The sequence below is a fragment of the Canis aureus genome, chromosome X (genome assembly GCF_053574225.1).
Source record: "Canis aureus isolate CA01 chromosome X, VMU_Caureus_v.1.0, whole genome shotgun sequence".
Lineage (NCBI taxonomy): Eukaryota > Metazoa > Chordata > Mammalia > Carnivora > Canidae > Canis > Canis aureus.
Window position 1 is genome coordinate 122,960,718 of NC_135649.1, and position 23,208 is coordinate 122,983,925.

At 48.6% G+C, this 23,208-nt stretch overlaps 2 protein-coding genes across 9 annotated transcripts in view; one reads left to right on the forward strand and one right to left on the reverse strand.

The window, feature by feature from the left end:
- The window catches only part of ARSH (arylsulfatase family member H), a 35,767-nt gene extending 34,452 nt beyond the window's left edge, over positions 1–1,315 (reverse strand). Inside the window, exon 1 of one of the 2 annotated variants that reach the window (XM_077888596.1) lies at positions 955–1,315. The gene's annotated coding sequence lies outside the window, so the exon portion shown is untranslated. Of the gene's footprint in view, positions 1–591 lie in introns of both variants that reach the window. The other variant, XM_077888597.1, reaches the window with a different exon arrangement.
- ARSL (arylsulfatase L) lies at positions 341–22,377 on the forward strand. Of its 7 annotated transcripts, XM_077888599.1 has the most exons (12): positions 1,420–1,537; positions 3,160–3,680; positions 4,785–4,829; positions 6,021–6,170; positions 7,035–7,156; positions 9,107–9,229; positions 11,022–11,445; positions 12,974–13,110; positions 15,295–15,429; positions 16,175–16,337; positions 18,668–18,789; positions 21,940–22,377. In XM_077888599.1, the coding sequence occupies exons 3-12, from the start codon at positions 4,807–4,809 to the stop codon at positions 22,296–22,298; spliced, it is 1,758 nt and encodes a 585-aa protein (XP_077744725.1). In that variant the 5' UTR covers positions 1,420–1,537; positions 3,160–3,680; positions 4,785–4,806; the 3' UTR covers positions 22,299–22,377. The 7 variants fall into 7 exon arrangements, with proteins under 7 accessions (XP_077744727.1, XP_077744726.1, XP_077744730.1 ...); XM_077888601.1 differs by lacking the exons at positions 1,420–1,537; positions 3,160–3,680 and adding an exon at positions 341–485; XM_077888600.1 differs by lacking the exons at positions 1,420–1,537; positions 3,160–3,680 and adding an exon at positions 877–1,020.
- Positions 22,378–23,208: the final 831 nt, after the last annotated feature.

The window sequence follows — 23,208 nt, forward strand, 5'->3', positions numbered from 1 at the left end:
ATAGAAGCAAGGAGCCAGCCTTGCAAGGAGGTCACACCTCAAGGATACCCTAATCCTGGAATCCTGGAAGCCGTCATCCTATAATGCAATCTCTGCAAACAGACCTGCTCCCCAGGGAGCCTGGTTTGCTTCTAAGGCCAATCTACCATCTCCCTGTGATGTCTGGGCTGCTGCTGGAGACTCCACGGCCACCCGCCGGGACGCACAAAAGCAAATACAGTAGAAGCTGGATGGGGAGGGGGTGTGGTGCGAATTAGAGCCCATCCTGGCAGGAAGTGATGCCAGCCACATAGACACAGCGTTACATGTCATCTTAGAGCCACAAATGACTCAAAACCAAAACGCACAATGATCCCATTTCAGGGCAGCAGAAAAACAGGTGTCTCAAGAGGTGCTACGTGTGGGGCACGTACAGTGAAAAGTCGCCAAGGGCTTGTTCCTGGGATTTCTCAGCTACGAAGAGGATCCAGAGGCTCCCGGTCGCTGTAAGTCTGGGTCCAGAGCCTCAGTGTACCCGTTAGTGCCTTACCCCCCAGCATTATTCACCGGCCTCACCGCCAGCACCAGCTACTCCTACCGAAAGGCACTCACCTCCTTTTTGCTATGATTTGTTCAATTCATGACGGATTCTTGAAGCCGCAAAGTCATAAGATGGTTATGGGCCACGCGTGAGCCTCACATCAGGCCTCCCCCGAGCTCACAGAGAGCAAAAATGCACGAGGGGGGCTACAAGTTCGGGCGTTTGCATGTGATTCCCCCTCGGGAAGTGTGCAGAGAGCTCTCATCCAGAGAAGCCTTTGAAAGGGATCACGTATGCCTGGAATCTGCATCCTGCCCCCCACCGGAGGAAGGAAGACAGGTGGCTGCCAGTGAATAGAAAACACACAAACAGGAATGGGCTTTGGGCGTGGAAGGAGCTCACGGGCACGGTGGAAGGGTTAGGGAGGTGCAAACCTGCCGGCGGTGATGATGCTCGGTGCTGTGAGCACAGCTGTCCTCGGCTCTTTTCCTCTTCTTTTGGTAATCTGGTCATTTCTGAGGCAGATGCGGGGGCTGGGGCAGGGGCAGGGGGAGGGGGAGCCACAAAATGCCAGGCCTGCTCAAGAGGCATTCGTCAAGGCCGGGGCTTCCCCTGTCTGGAAGGGAGCGCAGCAGGCGAGCTCCCCCGGGGGTTAACACAGTCGGGAGGGGGAATGAATGAGTCACTGTGCTCAGCCCGAGGGGCCGCCCCGCTGCGGTAAGGCTCCTGCGGAAGAACAGCGGGTCCCCGGTGCGACCCGGCCACGGTGCCCTCCCGGGGCGGGACGGAGCGGGGGGGGGGGGGCCGCTCCCTGCGCAACCGAACTTGCTTCCCGCCAGCTCCTTGCCTGCGCTCTGAGGCCCGAGTCCTCTGCGCACATGCGTGCAGCGGCCCGCAGGCCCGGGACTCGCAGCCTCCGCTCCCCGCGGGGCCGGCGTCCACCCCACACCCCCAGCGCCCCAGCGCCCCAGCGCCCAGCGCCCGCCCCCGCCTCGCTCCCGGAGCGCAGCCCCTCAGGTAAGACGCCCTCCCCGCGGGGCCCGAGCGCCAGGATGCTGCGCAGCTGTCCGGAGCAGCACCCACACCCGCCCTGCAGGGCACCCCCCCCAGCCGCCCCAACCTGCAGGGTACCCTCCCACCGCCCCCCACCCTGCAGAGCACCCTTCCCCCGTCCCCCCCACCCCACCCCGCAGGGCACCCCCCCAGTCCTCCCCGCCCTGCAGGGCACCCTCCACCCCCACCGTCCCCATTACCCCCCCCCCGACCTAGAAGGCACCCCCCCCCGCACTGCAGGGCACCCCCCCAGCCGCCCCAACCTGCAGGGTTACCTCACCACCGCCCCCCCACCCTGCAGAACACCCTTCCCCCATCCGCACCACCCCACCCTGCAGGGCACCCTTCCCCCATCCCTCCCACCCCACCCTGCAGGGCACCCTTCCCCCGCCCCCTCTTGCCCGCAGGGCGCCCTCCCCCCCCCCGCCTCCCCCCAGGGCACCCCCCCAGCCGCCCCAACCTGCAGGGTACCCTCCCCACCGCCCCCCACCCTGCAGAGCACCCTTCCCCCGTCCCCACCACCCCACCCTGCAGGGCACCCTTCCCCCGCCCCCTCTTGCCCTACAGGGCGCCCTCCCCCCTGCCCCCCCCACCCTGCAGGGCACCCCCTAGCACTCCCCACGCTGGGGCACCGCCCCGCCCCCCGTCGCTCTGCAGGACACCCCCCCCAGCCGCCCCCAACCCGCAGGGCACCCTCACCCGGCCCCCCCACCCCGCCCCCCCACCCTGCACGGCACCCCCAACACTCCCCACCCTACAGGGTACCCTCCCCACCCCCCCCACCCTACAGGGTACCCTCCCCACCCCCCCCACCCTGCAGAGCACCCTTCCCGCGTCCCCCCACCCGACCCTGCAGGACACCCTCCCCCGCCGCCCCCCCCCCAGGGCACCCTCCCCCCTGCCCCCCCCCCACTGCAGGGCACCCTACCCCCGCCCCGCACGGGACTCTCCCCTAGCCCCCCTCCGCTCTGCAGGGCACCCTCCCTCCCCACCTCGCCCTGTAGGGCACCCTCCCCCGTCTTCCCCACCCTGCAGGGTACCCTACCCCTGTGCCCCCTCGCCCTGCAGGGCACCCTCCCCCGCCCCCCTGCCCTATGGGCACCCCCCACCCCCCCTGCAAGGCACCCGCTCCCCCCACCCTGCTAGGGACCCTCCCCCCGTCCCCCCCCTCCACCCTACAGGGCACCCTCCCCCTGTCCCCCCCTCCGCCCTATAGGGCACCCTCCCCCTGCACCCCCGGCCCCCCCAACTCCCCTGCAAGGCACCCGCTCACCCCGCCCTGCTGGGGACCCTCCCCCATCCCCCTCCTCCATCCCCCTCCTCCGCCCTACAGGGCCCCCTCCCCCCTACAGGGCACCCTCCCCCTGCCCCCCCCTCGCCCCGCCCCCCCATCCTCGGAGGCAGTCTCTGGCAATCCTCTAGAAGGGATTTTGCAGAAACATCAGTGGGAGATCTCAGTGGTTGCCCGGGGTTGGTGCAGGGAGGGATGAATAGGTGCAGCACAGGGGATTTTAGGGCAGTGAAACCACTCTGTAGGATGCTGCAATGGTGGATCCATGTCATTATACGTTTGTCCAAACCCACAGAATGGACACCACCAACAGTGAGCCCCGATGTAAACTGAACGTCTTGGATGATAGGAACAGCACATAGGTATAATCACAAGACACCATACATCCTCCAGAAGGGAAAACAACAACAAAAAAAGTCCATGGAGCTGGGTGGCTCACACCTCACTAAAATCCTTCCTGGAAATGAATAAAGCAAATCAACAGCCATGGTTTGGTGCTAGACTTTGCCCGGTGATGGAACCCGTCAGCCTTTATCGCATCTGAAAACTTCCCTACCACCCTACGTGCGGTGTCCACGTACAGCCCACAAATGAACTTATTCCGTGGGGTCTTTCTCTACACATGCTTGGCCCTGTCCTCTCCGCGCATTACGGGCATCTGGTTGACCACAGGCTCATTACCCTGCCCTTCTGCTGAGGTGAAACAAGTGTGCAACGGTGTGAGAAATCACCTGAGATGGCCGAGGAGCTTGGGAAAAACCCCTACCACCTTGTGGCCAAGGACTGATGTTCACAGAACATGAAGGGCACGGAAAGGTCAGGCTGGATTGGAAGGACGAGGAGCCCATCTGGCCCTCCTTGGGGTGGGGGGTGGCACTCATAGGAGGGCTGGGTGCCCTCTGGGCTCAGAAGCCCCCCAACTATGGAAGCCAAGATCTCTTCAAATAACTCATGAGTAGGGCTTCAGGTCACTGCAAAGGCCATGCCAGGTCAAGGTCTCTGACCCACAGAACCCCAACTTGGCTTTCCCTTCATGTCTGAGCCAGGAGCTGGGGAATTCGACGAAGAATTCATATTTAATGGGGACAGAGTTTCACTCTGGATGGATGAGAAATTTCTGGACGCGGGTGGTGGCGATGGTTGTACAACTGTGTGAATATGCTCAAGGCCCCTGAGCTCCGTGCTTAACGATGGCTAAGACGGTACATTTCGTTCTATGCATGTATGACAATTTTTTTTAAAAGATGGATATTGGAGATTATTTCAAGTCAATAATCTTATCACTTAATTTTGCATTTTCTCTCCTTTCTACATTCGATATCAAAGTTCACAAATCTGCGGTTCACGGGGGCAAACATCACCTGATTTGCAAATAATGTTGCAGCAGAAGCCAGCAACCCCAGTCACGTGTGTATTGTCCATGACAGCTGCCGTGTTACAGCCACAGAATGGACCATCGGGGCAGGAAAGCCCCAAATATTTTAAATTTTTTTTTTAATTTTTATTTACTTATGATAGAGAGAGAGAGAGAGAGAGGCAGAGACATAGGCAGAGGGAGAAGCAGGCTCCATGCACCGGGAGCCTGACGTGGGATTCGATCCCAGGTCTCCAGGATCGTGCCCTGGGCCAAAGGCAGGCGCCAAACCGCTGCACCACCCAGGGATCCCCCCCAAATATTTTAAATGCTTACCACCTGGCCCTCAATAGACACGCGTCCTATATTCTTTACGCAGCATTCAGCATCTTAAGTCTCTCCGATAAGGAAGATCATTCTTTTCATGAGTTTTCAGTCATTGTTTTAAGGTTTTATTGAGAGCATCAGAGAGAAAGTCGCCCTTTTGCTCCGTACTTACTATTTTACATATGGAATTGGTGCAAATCTGCTGCCTTTGTTATAATACACCTCTTTATTTCCTACAGGGAATAAAAGGCAGAAGACAATATGCTGCATCTGGAGCATTCCTGGTAAGACGGGATTACGGGTGATCGTTAATCTTCTGTTTCTGCTTCTACATTTCTGTACGTCCCTTTGCCAGGATGCGTCGACACAGTAGGCTTGCTCACCTAGCGCTGATTGTGCATCGGGGGGACTGGTCCTGGGACTCAGGATTCATATCAGTGACTCACACTCCCCGCATCCGGGAGCTTCTGAAGGAATCTTTTCATGTTTTCCATGGAGCCCATATGGCCAATCTTCTTCAGAGACTCAGATCCCATCTGTATTTCATGGCACTGGGGATTGGAACACTCTTGTCCTGCTCTGTGTGGACGTGGCCAAAGTGGCTCCATGGACGCCACAGTTATGGGAGTGATGAAGGTGAAACAGCCACCAGCCTTTGTGGCAATTCTTCCTTCTGATATGCCACCACGAGGGAGTCTCTACCCTGGGCTGGAACCCCCATCACCCCAACAGACCCACTTCCCATCAGGTATCAGTGAGCGAAAAAGGTCAGTCACATTCGTGCTGGACTATACGGAGACTTTGAATGGACTCAGAATCACCAGGTGGAGGGCACCTGGGTGTCTCAGTGGTTTGAGCATATGCCTTTGGCTCAGGACGTTACTCACGGTCCTGGGATCGAGTCCGCAGGGAGCCTGCTTCTCCCTCTCCTATATCTCTGCCTCTCTCTGTGTGTCTGTCATGAATAAATAAATAAAATCTTTAATAATTTTTTTAAAAAAAAAGAATCACCAGATGATATCGGTAAACCATTGCCCTGACTTTTCCCCTCTGCCTTACTCTGGTCAGTAGGTCCACTCCCACAAAGTGCCAAAGATAACCCAGTTCAGCACCGTTCACTTATTTAAGGAAAAATAAACAAGAGGCAAAGGGGAAGGAGCTATAGACGTTCCTTGGACCTGATCCATGCATAATAAGAAACCAAATTAGGGCTTTTTCTTAATCATGGGTATGATGATCTAACAACAGGGCTTCAAAAAAAAATTTACAGTGGAAATAAAACCATCAAGAGCATGAATTGTCTTCAGCTAAAAAAAAAATTAAATGCCTAAGAATGGACTCAAACTCTTCTGCAGTGGGATGCTAATATCAAAGTCCCCTAAAATGGTGACACCCCTAAAAAAATCCCATTTACAGAAGTCATGTAAATGAAATGGGAAGCAGGGTGAGGCGTTCATCGGCACCTTGTCTTTCAGGAGCTGGCTGGCTGTGATGGTCGGTGTGCTTCTGGGTGCGAGGCCCTCGGCTTGCAGGGATTTATCCGGTTCGCGTCCAAACATCCTTCTTCTGATGGCGGACGATTTTGGCATCGGCGATATCGGCTGCTATGGCAACAACAGCATCAGGCAAGGATCCGAGAATCGCTCATCGGGCATCCCGACGAAGGCACCAGTGACAATGGATCTCGCTCCTCATACGTGCGATCCAGACTTCGACAGGATTCTGTGCATGTTTCCTTGAACACCCTCTCACCCTTCCTTCTTCCCACCCCAGCACTAACCCCAGCTCGAATTCATCCTGCCTGTGACTCATCACTTCACTTTGAGACATGGTTTCCATCAGCACGGCCTGTGATAGACAGTGTTTGAAAAAACATTTGTGTTGCATCTGAGGCAAAGGCCCGAGCTTACTCATGCTCCGCTTCCACCCATCAGGCCAAGACCACTCGCTCATACATGACTTCAGCGCTTCCTGCTGAAAAGCTCTGCTTCAGACAGCCGAATCCATGTCACCACCACGACATGCTTATCTGTCAGTGCTGGTCCATCTCTCTGAGAATGAGCTCACTGCATCGCCTTAGTCACATTCCCATTACCCTCGAGGGCCCGGCTCAGGCCACAGCACGAAGCTACATCTGAATCCCACCCTCCCGTACCAACTACCATATGTTGGTGCCAGGAGGTCAAATTTCCCAATCAAAACTGTGAATCCCACGTGAAAAGGCCCTGCAGACTCTCAATTCTGAGTTTCCCCTAATGCCCATCTCAGTACGAGTTGCAAAAACTTAGCAAACAATATCAAATTGAGTTTCTGTTTCTTTGATGGTTTGGATGACATTTGAAGATCTTGCCTTTTGGTCATTCCCAAGAACACCTTGATGTGTTACATGATGATGGCCTGGTTTTCTATTGACTATGTAGGTGTGCCTGTGGAAAAGCCTGTTGAGTTTGTTTGTTAAGGAATAAAACTGTTCCTGTTTCCCTCTGCAGGACTCCAAATATTGACCGCCTCGCAGAGGACGGGGTGATGCTCACCCAGCACATCGCGGCTGCTTCAGTGTGCACCCCAAGCAGGGCTGCCTTCCTAACGGGCAGATACCCTCTGAGATCAGGTTTGTCCTCCCTCATGTCCAACCATGGTTCTGGAGAAGAAAAAGCTCCCGGTGGGATCCCTGGGTGGCGCAGCGGTTTGGCGCCTGCCTTTGGCCCAGGGCGCGATCCTGGAGACCCGGGATCAAATCCCACGTCGGGCTCCCGGTGATGGAGCCTGCTTCTCCCTCTGCCTGTGTCTCTGCCTCTCTCTCTCTCTCTGTGACTATCATAAATAAAAAAAAAAAAAAGCTGTTCCTGTATTAGAGGAATTAAAGGGTGGGGGAGATTATTAGAGGAATTAAAGGGTGGGGGAGATTATTCTCCCTGTGGGTAGACAATAATCTAATCCCTCCATGTTTTTACCATCAGATTAGGTCAGTGAGAGCCATAGAGCCCCACAGATAGTGAGGTCACACAGGCAGGGGGATTGAGCAGGAAGTAGACAAAAAGTTCAAAAAGTCTGTGTGATGTCCTTAGAGTGCTTCTGCTCTTTGACCCTAAAGATAAGAAACCTCCACATCAAGGGCTATCTCCTTTGGTTAAAGCCAACTGATTGCAATTGTTAACCATATCTTGAAAGACCTTCACAGAAACTCCTCAACTAGTGGACTTGTGTTTGAAAAACTAAACTAGAGACCAATTGGCTGTGGGACACATCAAACGGACTCTAGACCCTCACATGTGTGGGTCCCTGGCACCCTGTCATGCCCCAGGGAAGAAGGAGTCCCGCCCAACGTAAGCAGAAACACGCCGGCTGTCTTTGTTATGGCCAAGAACCATGTATGTCTCACTAGTCTTCCCCTGAACCAGACGCATGCTCAAAGGTTTAGAAAAATCTCAGAAAGAATTCTCCAACTTCCTAAATAATGATTGATGAGGTAGATTCACTCTTGGAACCAGGTAGATCTCTAGCAAGACGGAGCTGCATTTATCAAAATGATCTAGGAGGCACAGAGCATCTTCCGAATCGGTGGTTTTCCACTGCATATTGCAGAACTTTAGAAAAATGCTTAATTTACCTTTTTTTAAACACTGGAGTAGGTGCCCTGGATATATCAGAGTCCGTGTGATTTTTATCCGCGGCGTCCTACTTTGTTAGCACATACGAATTGTCTGCGGTATCCTGCAACCGTTCCAAATCTGCACTTCCACCCCCAAACCAACTAAAACCACAGTCTCTAGTGGGGAGCGGAAGCAGATGGATGGCTCAGTTGCCTAAGCATCCAACTCGTGGTTTTGGCTCAGGTCATGATTTCAGGGTCATGAGACTCAGCCCCACATTAGGCTCCACATTCAGCCTGGAGTCTGCTTGAGATTCTCTTCCTCTCCCTGCTCACTCCCTCTGTCTCTTTCCCTAAAATAAATAAATAAATAAATAAATAAATAAATAAATAAATAAATAAAATATTAAAATAAATAAAATAAAATATAAAATAAAACTTTATGGATTGACAACCAGGTTTCAGAATATTTTGGAGCTTCCCAAATGATTCCAAAGTACAGGTGAGTTTGAGAATCCCTGCATTATATAAAGACTTTGGTGAAATGATAAAACCATTTTTAAGTCTTTTTCCTTTTTTTACTTAAGTCTCTTTGTGTTTATAACCTTCACGTAAAAGGACACTAAGCCTTCTTGCTAAGTTTTCAACTAATTTTTCACCACAGGGGATCCCTGGGTGGTGCAGTGGTTTAGCGCCTGCCTTTGGCCCAGGGCACGATCCTGGAGACCCGGGATCGAATCCCACATCGGGTTCCCGGTGCATGGAGCCTGCTTCTCCCTCTGCCTATGTCTCTGCCTCTCTCTCTTTCTCTCTCTGACTATCATAAATAAATAAAAATTAAAAAAAAATTTTTTCACCACATATTTTAGGTGAAAAATTAATAATAGTGATAAAATCTGTCAATTAATAATAATGATAGAATCTGTCAATGTGCGATGGTAACGTTTCTTTGAAAATGGTTCCCCAAAGGTATGGTTTCCAGTAATGGTTATCGTGTTCTTCAATGGACCGGAGTATCTGGAGGGCTTCCGACCAATGAGACAACTTTTGCAAAAATATTAAAAGACAGAGGATACGCCACTGGACTAATAGGTATGTACATTTTTAGTTTTAAGCACCTTTCTTTTCTATGGAGAGTATATTCAACCAAAAAGGTTGGAAAGGCAGTGGTTTTGAGGCAGTGGGATTGTCCTCCAGACAGAAAGCTCCATGAATGCAGGGATGACCTCACTACAAAGAGTGCTTAGTGTTGGGGGCAGCCCGGGTGGCTCAGCGGTTTAGCACCTGCCTTCGGCCCAGGGAGTGATCCTGGAGACCCAGGATTGAGTCCTGGTCGGGCTCCCTGCATGGAGCCTGCTTCTCCCTCTGCCTGTCTCTCTCTTTCTCTGTGTCTATCATGAATAAATAAATTAAATCTTTAAAAAAAAAAAAAAAAGAGTGCTTACTGCAAAGTAGTTGCTCAAGAAATATCAGCTTAATGAAACACCTGGCATTTCTTGGTATTTGTTGATGCACCTTGATTTTTTTAAAAAAAGGAAATTTTTTTCCTAAAGTCACCAAATTACCATCAATTTCCATAATGCTGTTTTCCCTAAATTCTGCACAAAAATGCGACTGCAAGGCTTAATTACTTCCTTCTCTGCTTCCATAAATAGCATACTTATGTTTCTAGATGTCAACAAACCATGTCATATATAGAATGAAGTACGATGAAGGATAATCGTTTCTTGATAGGGGCCCAAGCTGTCACTACCATTATCATGTTATAGTAATAATTTTTTATTAACAGTGCCATCTATTGATCATGAAGAGCAACACTAGCTGATACACTGAATATCAAATGCAATAGGCTTATTATCATTTTTCAAGAGAGAAATCTATTTTTGTGGAACGTTCCTTGGAAAATTGGAAAATTGCATGAGGCTTTCTGGATGAGAGATGCCATTTGGGGTGGTGGGAAGGCACATAGGTCTCTATCAACACTCTAGGAGTGACCATAGAGAAGCATGTGCCATTGATTGTACTTGAAACCTGTGCCATGTAGAACCTATGGCCTACCATGACTCTGACCACCATTACAGTGGTTTAACAAAGACAGGGAAAGAAAGATAATTCCAAAGTTGGGAAATCTTGTATACCCACTGATTATAGCAGATTGCGTTTTCTACAGCAATCAGACCGCTCCGTGCCTTCCTTATTGCTCAGTCACAGACCTTTGCAAATTCAGGTACAGTAGACTGAATCATGGTCACCAAAGATATCATGTCCTACTTTCTGGAAGCTAAAAAAAAAAATATTAACTTATATGGAAAAGGGGTCTTTGCTAATGGGACTAATTCAAGGATCCTGAGATGTGGAGATTATCCTGGATTACCCAGGTGGACCTTATATGCGAGGGCAAGGGTCCTGTTAAGAGCGATGTAGAGGGATATTTGACACGGAGGAGGAGAAGTTCGTGTCGCCACAGAGGCAGAGATGGGAGGGATATGACCGCAAGTCAAGGAATGCATGAGTCCCCAGAAGCTAGAAGAGGCAGGAAGGATCCTTCCCAGGAACCTACAGGGGGAACATGGCCCTGTCACAGCTTGATTCTGGACTCGTGGCCTTAGAACTGGGTGAGCATGAATTGCTATTATTTTAAGCAACCGCGTTTTTGGAAATTTGTTTCAGCAGCTCAGGAAACCATGTATCGTGTAACGTCGCCACGCAGGGTCCTCATTCCCCTGTAACAGTGAAGCCAGGTTGTGATGGAACTCTACCCGTGCACCTCAACTTCCCTGCCCTATTCCTGAACCCAGCAGAGCACCTGGAATGCAGCAAGCACACAATACCTACCAGCCAGCGATCAACTAGTTGTCATGCGGGTGTACTTTTTGCCTTTCAGGAAAATGGCATCTGGGCCTCAACTGTGAATCTTCCAATGATCACTGCCACCACCCACTCAACCATGGATTCGACCATTTCTACGGAATGCCCTTTTCCATGATGGGAGATTGCATCCACTGGGAGCTGTCAGAGAAGCGTGCTGGCATGGAGCACAAACTCAATGTCTGCTTCCAAATCATGGCCTTCGCTGCCCTCACGCTCACTGCTGGGAAACTCACCCACCTGACGTCAGGCTCGTGGACTCCGGTCGTCTGGTCAACCATAGCTGCCACCTTGCTCTTCGTGACCTCATATTCTATAGGTGTCCTGATTGTTCACGCAGACTGCTTTCTGATGAGAAACCACACCATCACTGAGCAGCCCATGCACTTTCAAAGGACGACATCTCTTATTCTCAAAGAGGTCTCCTCCTTTGTCCAAAGGTGAGCATCAAAGAGTCAGCTCCATCCTAGCGCTCTGGTCCATGCTCAAAATGCATTTGAAAAAATCTTTTGAGTTCCTTTCTGTAATGGAGATATGAATGGGGAAATCGCCCTGGCCCAGAAAGATATTTTTGGTAAATTGGGCCAGAGATGTTGTTCAGTTGAGTCCAGCTTGATCGCGCCCATTGAAACAAGTGACAGGTCAGTTGAAACTTGCTGCTGGCCCCTCCTACTTGGAGCCAGTCCTCTTATGTAAGCACTGACTGATCACCTCAGGCCATATTTAACTAACAAAACAAACTGAATCACTGAAGATTTACAACAAATTCTAAATATTTTTAAAGCTCTATCATCAGAACTGTTGCTAACTTGACCCTAAATGTAAATTTGAATCACAAAGGGACTCAGTATGTCAGAGCCAAGAGGGGCCTGGTAAAAAGCTACACCAGGGTCAGTTCCATGCTCCCCAAGTGTGTCCCAGTAAAGTGGGGGACACCGTGGAAACCCAATTCACCTGGTGGTGATGAGGTTGCGATCATGTTCCAGAACGTTCTTCTCATGGAATTGCCTAACATGGGTCAGAAATGATGCTGATAATTACAGTTGACCCTTGAGCAACATGGGGTCCCTGGGGTATCAACAGCTGACACCATGTGTTGTTGAAAATCACATATACCTTTGACTCCCCCAAAACTTAACTGTTAATAGCCTATTGTTGACTGGAAGTCTTACTGAGAACATAAGTAGTCGGTCAACCCATAGGTTGTATGAGTTCTTACAATAAAGTGAGCTAGAGAAAAGAAAATGTTATTAAGGAAATCATAAGGAAAATACATTTATAGTACTGTACTGTATTTATATCTTTAAAAAAACCCACATATAAGTGGATCTGCAACACAATGAACCTGTGTTGTTCAAGGGTCAACCGTAGCTTGCAAACGGCAGCAGGTGAGCCTGAGGTGCCCCAAGTAAGTCTAAGACGTTCGCTTTTGTTTCTGTACTTTAACGACACACAGTGGGTCATAGAGATCAGATGGAGAGAGGGACAGGTGAGGCATCGCCTCGGTGGGGGGACGGTCAAACGGAAATCAATAACCTAATAATCATCATTTTAAAAGTGTGTTTTTCAACAATCATGTCAGAGCCTAAACTTTGTTGCTTGAGAGCAATTAAACAGAAAACCATATACGCAATGTCATTTTGTTCTACACGCTAATGTTCGGGACGGGAACATATCCCGAAATAATTGAATGGAATAATTGTCAGATCAGACAGTTGCCTGGCCTTCTTCTGTCTTACCTTCGCTTGCCAGAAGTATGTAGGGTTATAAGTTGATAAATTCAGGGAAAGAATGCACAATATCAGTGCAAATTTTGCAACAGGCTTTATAGAAGGGTCAAGTCATCCCATTAAAGAGTAGCAGATACACTCGTTTGGACGTGATCATCTCCGTCTGTATTTTGCATCCCCGGGACCCGAATCTCTGCTTTATGTAAAAGTGGCTCCAGTCGCTGTTATTTATTTTCAGAAACAAGCACAGACCTTTCCTCCTCTTTGTCTCCTTTCTACACGTGCACACCCCTCTGATCACTACCGAGAAGTTCCGCGGGAAGAGCGCGCACGGGCTGTACGGGGATAACACGGAAGAGATGGACTGGATGGTGGGTAAGTGCCTTTTCCCCGGTGAAAACGGAACTGGTGCTCCTCCCGGAACAGCAAGAGGAAAGGACATGCGGGATGAGATGACATTAATCCAGGCGACAGCTGGGAGAGGCAGTGTGAGTAGTGCCATCTCCTCGAACGTGAAGGGTGTACGCGATTATAGCCTTTTCCTCACTGTGTTTGCTTTGTTTCTGCTCATCACTGTCTTAGGTGGGGTGATTTTCGATTCTCTCCCAGGAGAACATAGATTAAAATCCCCATGGGTAGGATGGTCTTGCTCTGTTTTCCTCCTGCATCCCCTGGGCTTGGAATCGTATCTGGCACGACAGACAGCACACATTTCTTCAATGGTACATGGATATGGACACAGCCATTTTTCTGAGTCTCACCCAAGGACTTGGGTGCCCCTGAGTTGATGTAGTGGCAGACAGAGAGGGCCAGGAGCTACAGCAGCATGGGAATCAGAGATTTCAGGAGAAAACATACTTTTAAAAATCTGTTGAAAACGTCACCTTGGAGGAAAATGCATTATTTGAGTGAATTGTTGGGGGAAATGCTGGACGTTGGGAGACACGTAGGCAAAGAGCAATGTCACATCACATCCCTAGTGGGGCTTCAGGACAAACTCACTCAGTACTGCACTATGGTCCTGGTGTGGAAGAGATTAAGAATCGCTGGAAAATACAGGCTGTTTTACGTGATACCAAATATTAAGCGTTTAAAACACAATTCACCATGACGCAAGTTGAGGGAAACACTTTTTCTGTGAATATAGGTGAGGATGTAGGTAATAGAACACGTACTGGATGATAAAGTCTGAAATTCTCCAGTACAGAGTTAAAAAAAAAAAAAAAAAAAAACCTTAAGTCCCTCAAGATAAGGAACTCTGAAGCCGTATTTCAAGAATCTTCTCTATGGCTTCTGTGCCTCTGTGTTCCAGTTTCAAACTCAAGCCACAGTATGATCATTTTTTAAATGAAAACCGTTGTCCTGGTGCAGGTAGGTGAAGGAGAAGGGATTTTTAGGACAGAGAATCTATTTTGTCTGATACTATAATGCTGGATGCATAGCATTATGCATTGGTCAAAACCCTTAAAATGTACAACACCAAGAGTGAACTACCACAGAAACTAGACTTTGGTTAATAGTAATGTGTCACTATTGGCTCACTGATGACACGAAGACTCGGCTTACCCATAAAACCCAAAGCTGTTCTAAAAAGATTATAATAAATAAATAAATAAATAAATAAATAAATAAATAAATAATAAAAATATTATTAATTTAAGGAGGGGGATTTAGTAGAACCGCAAATTCACAAATCTGTGTCCAGAACAAAGCACCTGAAAACAAAGAAATGGTTGAACCGTGGATGAGACCAAGAAAGAGCAAAAATAATGACACGGTTAATTTAAAGTTAAGTGAATGGACAATTAATTGTCTTAATTGCGCTCAGTCGAACCAATAAAATGCAGGATCATCAGACCGTATCAAAAAGCAAGACCGGAACCCCAAAGACATGCTGTTTAGATCTAACGGCACAGATTAGGTGACAGGAAAAGCTATCCAAAAACAGGATCTATTTGAGACCATACTCAACTTTCACGGTGTCCGGTCCTCATGACGGGGCAGATTAAAAGCCTGGTCCATTGTTAGAAATAAAATAATATGATTCTTCTCGTCCAGTTAAAAAAAAAAAAAATCTCATGGACATGGCAAATTGCATCAACCATAAGCTTTCCCTTTGAGGTGACTATAAGACTCCTGGAGCCAGAGGTGTAAACTATTCTTCATCAATGGACACATGTCGCCAATGCCATTGTCAGCCTTCTTCCTAGAGCCCCTCCATCTCCTTCTTTTTTTTTTCTCCCCCTTTCCTTTTTTTTGAATTGAAGTATGATTGACTCTATAATCTTCTTCTACCTCCTTTTTAAGACTTTGCTATGTTGTCCTATGTAGTGTATGCCCTACAGCTTGCCTTAAACTTTTTGGAAACAGGATGGGGTGTATCTAAGGGCATATATGAATCTTGGGTCAGCATGATTCTACTGCTGCTCACCCCCATTAGATGTTAACGCTAAAGCCTCCTTCTCACGGAAAGATCCAGAATGCTGAAGCACACGCTGAATACTTTGGTTTCAGACCCTCTTCCATTTTGACCGGCTCAAATGCATGTATCCTCTGCAGGGCAGATCCTTGATACTTTGGATATGGAAGGGTTGACCAACAGCACGCTTGTTTATTTTACGTCGGATCACGGGGGATCTTTAGAGGCCCAACTCGGAAAGGAGCAATATGGCGGCTGGAATGGAATCTACAAAGGTAGAGAGATGACCAGATCCTTGTGTATGGTCTTTATCCCCATCCTACAGTTCCCAACCCTTCCCATGGAATGGGGCCACCCACCTCAAGAGAATCACCAGCGACTTTGCTTTGCGATTCAGGGTGGAAATGACAATTTGTCATGGTCAAATCAGTTGTGTGTGTGTGTGTGTGTGTGTTTTTCCTTTTGCACAATGCCGTGGGTTTTGGTATATTCACGGAATTGTGCAACCGTCCCCACCGCTGAATTGCAGAACATGGTCACCTCCTCAAAAAGAGACTCAGTACCCATTTGCAATCATTCCCCGGTTCCTCCTTCGCCCAGCCCCGGGCAAGCACCAACTTATTTCAGTCTCGGTGTGTTTCCCCATCGTAACCATGTCATGTAAATGGAGCCATGCAGTATATGCGGTCCTTGGCTACCGGCTTCCTTCACCGTTTTCCAGGTTCATCCACATTTTTACAAGTGTCACTGCTTCATTCCTTTTCATGGTTGAATAACCTTCCGTTGTATGGATGCACCACATTTTGATTATCCCTCCATCAAGTGATGGACTCAGGAATTAGGCAATGCATCCAAGCAGAGTGGGTACCACGGCAGCCACATCATATTCAAACTGGAATCCTATCAACTACAGACACATCATCCTTGGATGTACCCTCCCCCCCGCCCAAAGATCGTAAAACACGCTGCCAAAAAAAACATGGGACAATCACATTCTTTTCTGTTCATGTTTACACACAGGTGGCAAAGGGATGGGGGGCTGGGAAGGTGGAATCCGCGTCCCAGGGATCTTCCGGTGGCCTGGGGTGCTGCAGGCCGGCCGCGTCATCCACGAGCCCACCAGCCTGATGGATGTTTTCCCCACCGTGGTCCAGCTGGGGGGCGGTGAGGTGCCCCAGGACAGGTACAGTCAGCCCAGGGAACCCTAGCAACTCAATTTTGCACAGAAACATGTCTGTGAAATGTCATTGTCCTTCTTGTATTGCATGACACATCCATGAAATGAGTATCTGGGACAACACTCTAGGCTCCCTGTTATTAGCGACAGGGGTCAGCTGTCTGCTTCATTTTATACGTACGAATCCACTTCTCCTCTCCCGATTCTTAAGTGGAGGCATTTTATTATGGCGGTCATTGAAAAAGGTAACAGTTCATCACAGGAAGCTCCTTTTCACGTAGTGTGGTAGAGATTTTGCATAGATTCCAATTTTCCTTTCTCTTAAAAATTACAGAAAATTTAGGGTGGGGGAGTAGAAAATAAAATTATGTCATAATTGATAATTATGTATACAATCATAGAATTATTACGCAATCACATGATAAACGATCCTCATACAATTACAAATTTACGATATATATCATGTATCTAGATCTACATCTAGATCTATCTAGATATGCAGATTTAGATATATCTTTTAGATAGATTTTCCATAGTTTATATGTATTTATGTAAATATATACAGAGAGATTTAGAGGTCCTTGTGCCTCTAAATAAATATTTAATAATTAATATTTAATTAATAAATAAAGAATTTAATGCCTTCGTGGTATTTTCTTTCAACCATCCCCTTATAGTTGGACACTAGCCTTGCCATAAAAAAACAAACAACAACAACAAAAATAACCACTATCTTGTCACGTTACTGCCTGTCATAATTACTTCCTTAGTAAGAATCCTTTAGAACGTAAATTCCTGAGTCAAAGAATATGGCCATTTATAGGTAAATCTCTTGATATGTTTTGTCAAATCGTTCCTTGGGGATCACCACCAGCCATAAGGGAGATGTCTATTTTAAAACATAATAGAACTAAAATAAATATAAATTCCTGTATAGGTTCCTCATATGTGTGTATACAAACATGCATATATGTGTGTATTGTAATTTTCACTGTTTTATCACTAGAGAGGTTGACTGTTTCACCTTAACATTCTGTTTTTTCTTGCACTGAATATCATATGTTTTTTTAATATTTTTCCCCTAATTGGATGCTAATTTTTATTTTAATTTATTTTAATTTATTTTAATTTATTTTAAAGATTTTATTTATTTATTCATGAGAGACACAGAGAGAGAGAGAGACAGAGACACAGGCAGAGGGAGAAGCAGGCTCCATGCAGTGAGCCCGACTCGGGACTCGATTCTGGGTCTCCAGGATCACACCCTGGGCTGAAGGCAGGCGCTAAACCGCTGGGCCACCCAGGGCTGCCCGGATGCTTATTTTTAAATTAAGTTATAATGTATCATTTGCTTTAAAAATACAAATTTACGTGACATGTATATTGCGAATGTGTTGTTGCACTAGAAGGTAAAATAAATACAGCCATATAGTGTGTGCATATATATGTGCTTGTGCGTATATGAATACATATATTTGAAGGTGTAATTATATATATGTATACACATGTATGCACGCACATCCATGTTCTTGATAGATTCTTTTATTTCATTTTTCATGATAAATTAGAGTTACTTAGTAACTCTAAGTAAAGTCGACTTGGGGTTCTGAATTCTCTACCTTGATAAAGAACATGGGTCAAATTACAGAGAAAGATCCCTTTTTAGATTAGAGTTTTTAGATTAGATTTTTAAGATTAGATTAGATTTTTTAGATCTAAAGATCCCTTTAGATTTTAGACTTTTACATCTGTAAAAATCTATCCTCAGTATCGATGATTTACTTTTGATCCTGAAAACTGACCAGGTCACTGGGACAGAAAATGCTCAGGGCCATCCCTGCAAATCACAAGTGGTGGATTTGGGCTTTCTCCTAAGAAGGGTGGAGAAAAGTGCAAGTGGGATCCCAAGAAACCTCCACCCATCCTGAATGGGACTGGAGCTGGATCTTGGAAACTGAAGAAGACGAGGAAGTTGGAAAGGGGGGGGAAGACAAGGCAGGCAGGCGTTGGGGAGGGGCTTCGGAGGCAGACAAGGAAATGGTACCCGGTGTTGATGAAGAACGCACCATATCCCTTAATGGCTTAGAGCCCAATAGAGTGTAAGACCAAAAAGGCATTTCACCGAATCCTCAGCTTTTTCTTGCATTCATAATAAGGTTGGGCAGGTGACAACTTAAGCCGAGCATGTCGGATCCTCGGGGCTCTTTTAGCCAAAGCTGAGGTCTGTAGACGAGTCATGGGAGTGGTTGTTTCAATGCTTCCCCAAGCTCGCTAAGGCTCGCGCGTGCCTTGTGTGCACACTTGCAGCATCCGTGAGTCTCCGTGCTCCTGTCTAGGGTGACTGATGGCCGGGACCTGCTGCCCTTGCTGCTGGGGACAGCGCAACACTCTGACCACGAGTTCCTGCTGCACTACTGCGAGAATTTCCTGCACGCAGCCCGCTGGCGCCAACGGGACGGTGAGTGCTCTCTGGGTGACTGAGTCGCATCTTGGCCTCTGCTCCCGTGGCTCTGCTTCACACCAGCCCTTTTCTCTGTTTCTTGGCACTGATCTTTCCTGACATCAGCAACATCCTTGCTAACGCAAGCTGCCAATCACCTTAGCACCCCATTACCGGCGCTTATGGGATTTTCATATGGCTTTCCTGCGAACGAGTGCTCCAGTCGGCCTCTCCCGCTTCGAAGCCTCTGCCCTTAACAACGCTGGTTTCCACCCGTCTCAACCGCCTCAACTCAATGACTCCATTACCTCCTTGTTGTAATAATCATAACTTTGTGATATAAGCAGCAACGTCCGTGCGGAATAATCTTTGTACTTAGAAATTCCCTGGGCTGTTTTGGCCCAACTGGGCTTTTAAAATAACTGTAAAATCATTTTTTTTTTAATTTACAGCTAGATTATTTAAAATCCTATGGAAATATGAATTAATTGGCTTTGCATCCCATGTGTAAATTCTACTCAGGGAGAAGACTGGTTATCTTCATATCAGATTTTCCCAACTGAAACATGTTATGTCCCTCCACTTATTCTTCTTATTTCAAAAGTATTCATTTCATCAAGCACAGTTTCTCCTGTCCCAAGTAATCTCATTGTATTTCATTTGCCTCCACGTTTATATGGATCTGTTCTCCATCTTCAGCTAACTGGCATATCCAGAGGTTTTCTGTTTTTAGGCGTCATTTTTCTTTCGAAAATCCAGTTCTTGCATCTGCTCAAAAACTGTTATTTTTAAATTTTAAACGCAGCTGATTTCTGCCGCTACCTTTGCCTTCTGATAACAAGAGTTTCACCTAATTGAGTGACTTTTCTTAATTTCTAGTTCCCTATTATTTTGCCACGTGCTGATATTTTCTCCTGTCTTTTGGATTTGCCCTACGATTGATTGGATGTGTGACTTTGTGATTGCGTAGGTTTTATGATTCTTTTCTTCCTCTGGTGTTTGGGAAGAGCCGTATTCTCCTTGTGATTTATCTCTTACCTTTCCATTCCTCAAAACCATCCTCTTAGAAGCCTCCAGCGGTGTGAATCAAGAGCGAAGGCATACCTCTTGGGATTTCCCTTATTTAAAAGACATCTTTTTTTTCTTTTTCTTTGAATGTCCCTCCTTTTCATCCATTCTTTTCAATATCATTGTAATCTGGTATGACTTTTATTGCTACATTTTTGGTTCTTCAAAATCACTTATTACACATCTCCTTCCCTTTTTGAGGGTTTTCTAAAAACCATCATTCCATTGTACAGCCCAGTCTACAACCATGCATGCCTAGCAGCACAGATAACCGGGTCCAGTGTTCAAATCTGTTCTTTTACACTGTGGCTACCCCATCACTGACCTGTCATCTCTGTTATTGGGCGAATATTTCTATATTTTTTTAACGGTAAGTAGAGTGTATTCCCACGGCCCAAGCCTCTTCAATGGTACCCCTAAGTGGCCTCCAGAGGTCTCCTGTTCATCCTACATGCATGATCCACTTAACCCCCTGCTGAAAATCATCCCAAGACCACCCATTGCACACACATCAGGATAAATTCGTCCTTGTACTATGAGCGAGGCCCTCCCCATCTCAGAACACTCATAGGGCGACTGGATCTCCATGTGACTGGCTCATTCTTGATGGTCAAGTGCAAAATTACCTTCCCAGCAAGGCTTTCTTGACCCAAACGAGTCCCCCTACACTCATGCACCCCACACACTCACACCTACCTCCACCATCACCTCCTGCCACCTGGACCAGTTGCATTTTTTCCCCAGGCATTTTGCACTTCACCGTTTCCTTATTGTGTATGTTTACCACTATCTGGTCTGAGACTTTATCTCTCTTCTCTTTGTTCTTAACACATTTGCTGGATTATGGAAGTAGTGAGTGACCTTTATTGAGCAGGTGACAGAAGGTATTCCATTTCACCCCGGAGACAATGGTAGATGACAAAGGCTATGCCCATGACTCAGGTGAGCAAACTGGGAGTTGCTAGGTCACCCTAAGTGCTCAGAGGTGGACAGAGGACAGAGACGTTAATCACAGGGTGCAGGTCTGTAAACACCAAAGCACAGGGGCACCAGCCCCAGGAAGCAGGACTTGGGCAGGGCGTAAGAAGGAGGGGGCATGCCCTCCTGCTTGCACACACTTGCTAGGGAGGGGCCTAGGGCCGTGCTTCCTGGCCTCCTTCTCCTGATCCCAGGAGCAGCTGTGACCCATATCTGTCCCTGCTTCCTGGTCTTTCTGCCCCTGGAGGAGGCAGGGCCACTAGAGTCCTCTCTACCCTCCAGTGACACACATGGCTTCCCCAGACTCACTGGTGCCATTTTAAGCCTCTGAGCATCCTGCCTGGGACAACCTATGACAGGAGGAGCTCACTCCTTTGCCAACAGCTTTCCCGAGTTGTGATTCCGTCTTAGCTCGGGACAGACTGGTGGCTTCCAGACAACAGACATCTGCTGGGTGGTAGATGGCCACCTTCTTGCTATGTCCCCACATGGTGGAGAGACACAAGGGAAGCAAAACTCTGTCCTGACTCTTGTCAGAGCTCATCCCATTCCTGAGGGCTCTGTCCTCCTGACCTGTTAACTTCCCAACGACCACCTCCTGGTTCCATCCTGTTGGGGGTCAGGGCTGCGATATATGAATTTTGGAGGCACGCAAATTCGGTGTGTAACATTCACATACTGTAAGAGTCAGTCTTTTAAAATGTACAGCTTGGGGGCATTTAGCACATTCAACATGTTGTGCAGACATCATCTGTGCCTAGTTCCAGAACATCCCATTCCTCCAGAGACCCGGTCCCCTTTAGCTCTCACTCCCCATTCTCCCACCCAGGCACTGGTATCCACCCTTTTACTTTCTGGGTCTATGGATTTGCCTGTTGTGGATGCCTCATACAACTGGGATCGCACACTCTGTGGCCTCGTGTGTCTGGCTTCTCTCACCGTTTTTGAGGTTTATGTCAGAGCTCCATTTATCTTTATGGCAGAATGCCATCCCCTTGCGGGGCTGGGCCACATTGGCTTATCTGCTTATCCATTCCTTGCTTCAAGGACACATGGGCCTGTCTCCAGCAACACATTCTATGTCTCCACGTGAGCCCCCTGACATCCTTGTCCTTCCCTCAGGAGGAAGACTGTGGAAGGTGCACTACATGACCCCACTGTTCCACCCAGAGGGAGCCGGTGCCTGCTACGGGAGAGGGGTCTGTCCCTGCTCTGGGGACCAGGTAGCCCATCACAACCCGCCTTTGCTCTTCGACCTGTCCAGAGACCCTTCTGAAGCCCACGCCCTCACTCCGGACACGGAGCCCTCATTCTATCACGTGATGGACACAGTGGCTCGGGCCGTGGAGGAGCATCGCCGGACCCTCATCCCAGTTCCGCTGCAGCTGGATACGCTGGGCAACATCTGGAGGCCCTGGCTGCAGCCGTGCTGTGGCCAGTTCCCCCTCTGCTGGTGTGACCGGGAAGGCGACCCACGATAACTGCCCGGCGGGACAGCCGGGTCACCCCCAACCCCTGCCCTTCGTTGCCGGTGGAAATTAAACACCCCTGTGAAGTTAAGTCGTGCATTTCCATGAGTGGAACAGTTGTGCCCTTCAAAACGCAGAGGTATAAGGAAGAGGCAGGGGCGTGCGCTCATCGCGGCAACACGAGCCAGGAGGGGTCGTTCAGGCCCGGCAACAAGGGAGTGGGGAGCAAAGCCCGTCCTGCTATGGGCATTTCCACCAGCGGACCCCAGCCCCATCTGTTTGGTGGGACCCCACCAAGAGTGCACAGTCCCAGTGGAAGCTATTCCTGTGTCATACGGAGTAGGGGTTCGCGTGCGCAGAGACGTCCTTGGCTGTGGGGCCTGGGGGAAGATCCCCATCCTGTTGGAGGCCCATCCTGGGCGCGTCCAGTGCGACGAGCCGGGTCCTCATGCAGTGACCTCCCAGTACAGAGCAGGACACCGAGTACCCAGGACGGCCCCCCAATTCTGGGCTTCCCTAAGTCACCAGGGCATGTGTTCACCAAGAATCACTTGAAGAGGCCCCGTTTGAAGTGACTTTTTCCTCCTCGACGCTGAAAATAATAAACCGACACTCTGAGTTGGCCCCCGGGTCTCCCCTTCTTTTTTTTAAATATTTATTTATTTGTTTATTTATTTATGATAGAGAGAGAGAGAGAGGCAGAGACACAGGAGGAGGGAGAAGCAGGCTCCATGCAGGGAGCCCAACGCGGGACCCAATCCCAGGACCCCAGGATCCCGCCCTGGGCCAAACCGCTGAGTCACCCAGGGATCTCCTGGGGTCTCCCCTTCTCAGGGTGGGTTGTTACACTGGGTCCCAGGTAGCCTGTGTGCCGAGGCCACCACCCCAGAGAACCAGCAGGGTGGCAGCTTAGGCCTCGCCC

Bases quoted from the DNA above. Each gene is read 5' to 3' on its own strand.
- ARSL (XM_077888601.1), top strand. From the start codon at position 4,807: ATGCTGCATCTGGAGCATTCCTG. The intron at 7,157-9,106 runs GTTTGTCCTCCC...GGTTCCCCAAAG, and splicing joins CAGATACCCTCTGAGATCAG to GTATGGTTTCCAGTAATGGT. The intron at 16,338-18,667 runs GTACAGTCAGCC...GCTCCTGTCTAG, and splicing joins GGTGAGGTGCCCCAGGACAG to GGTGACTGATGGCCGGGACC.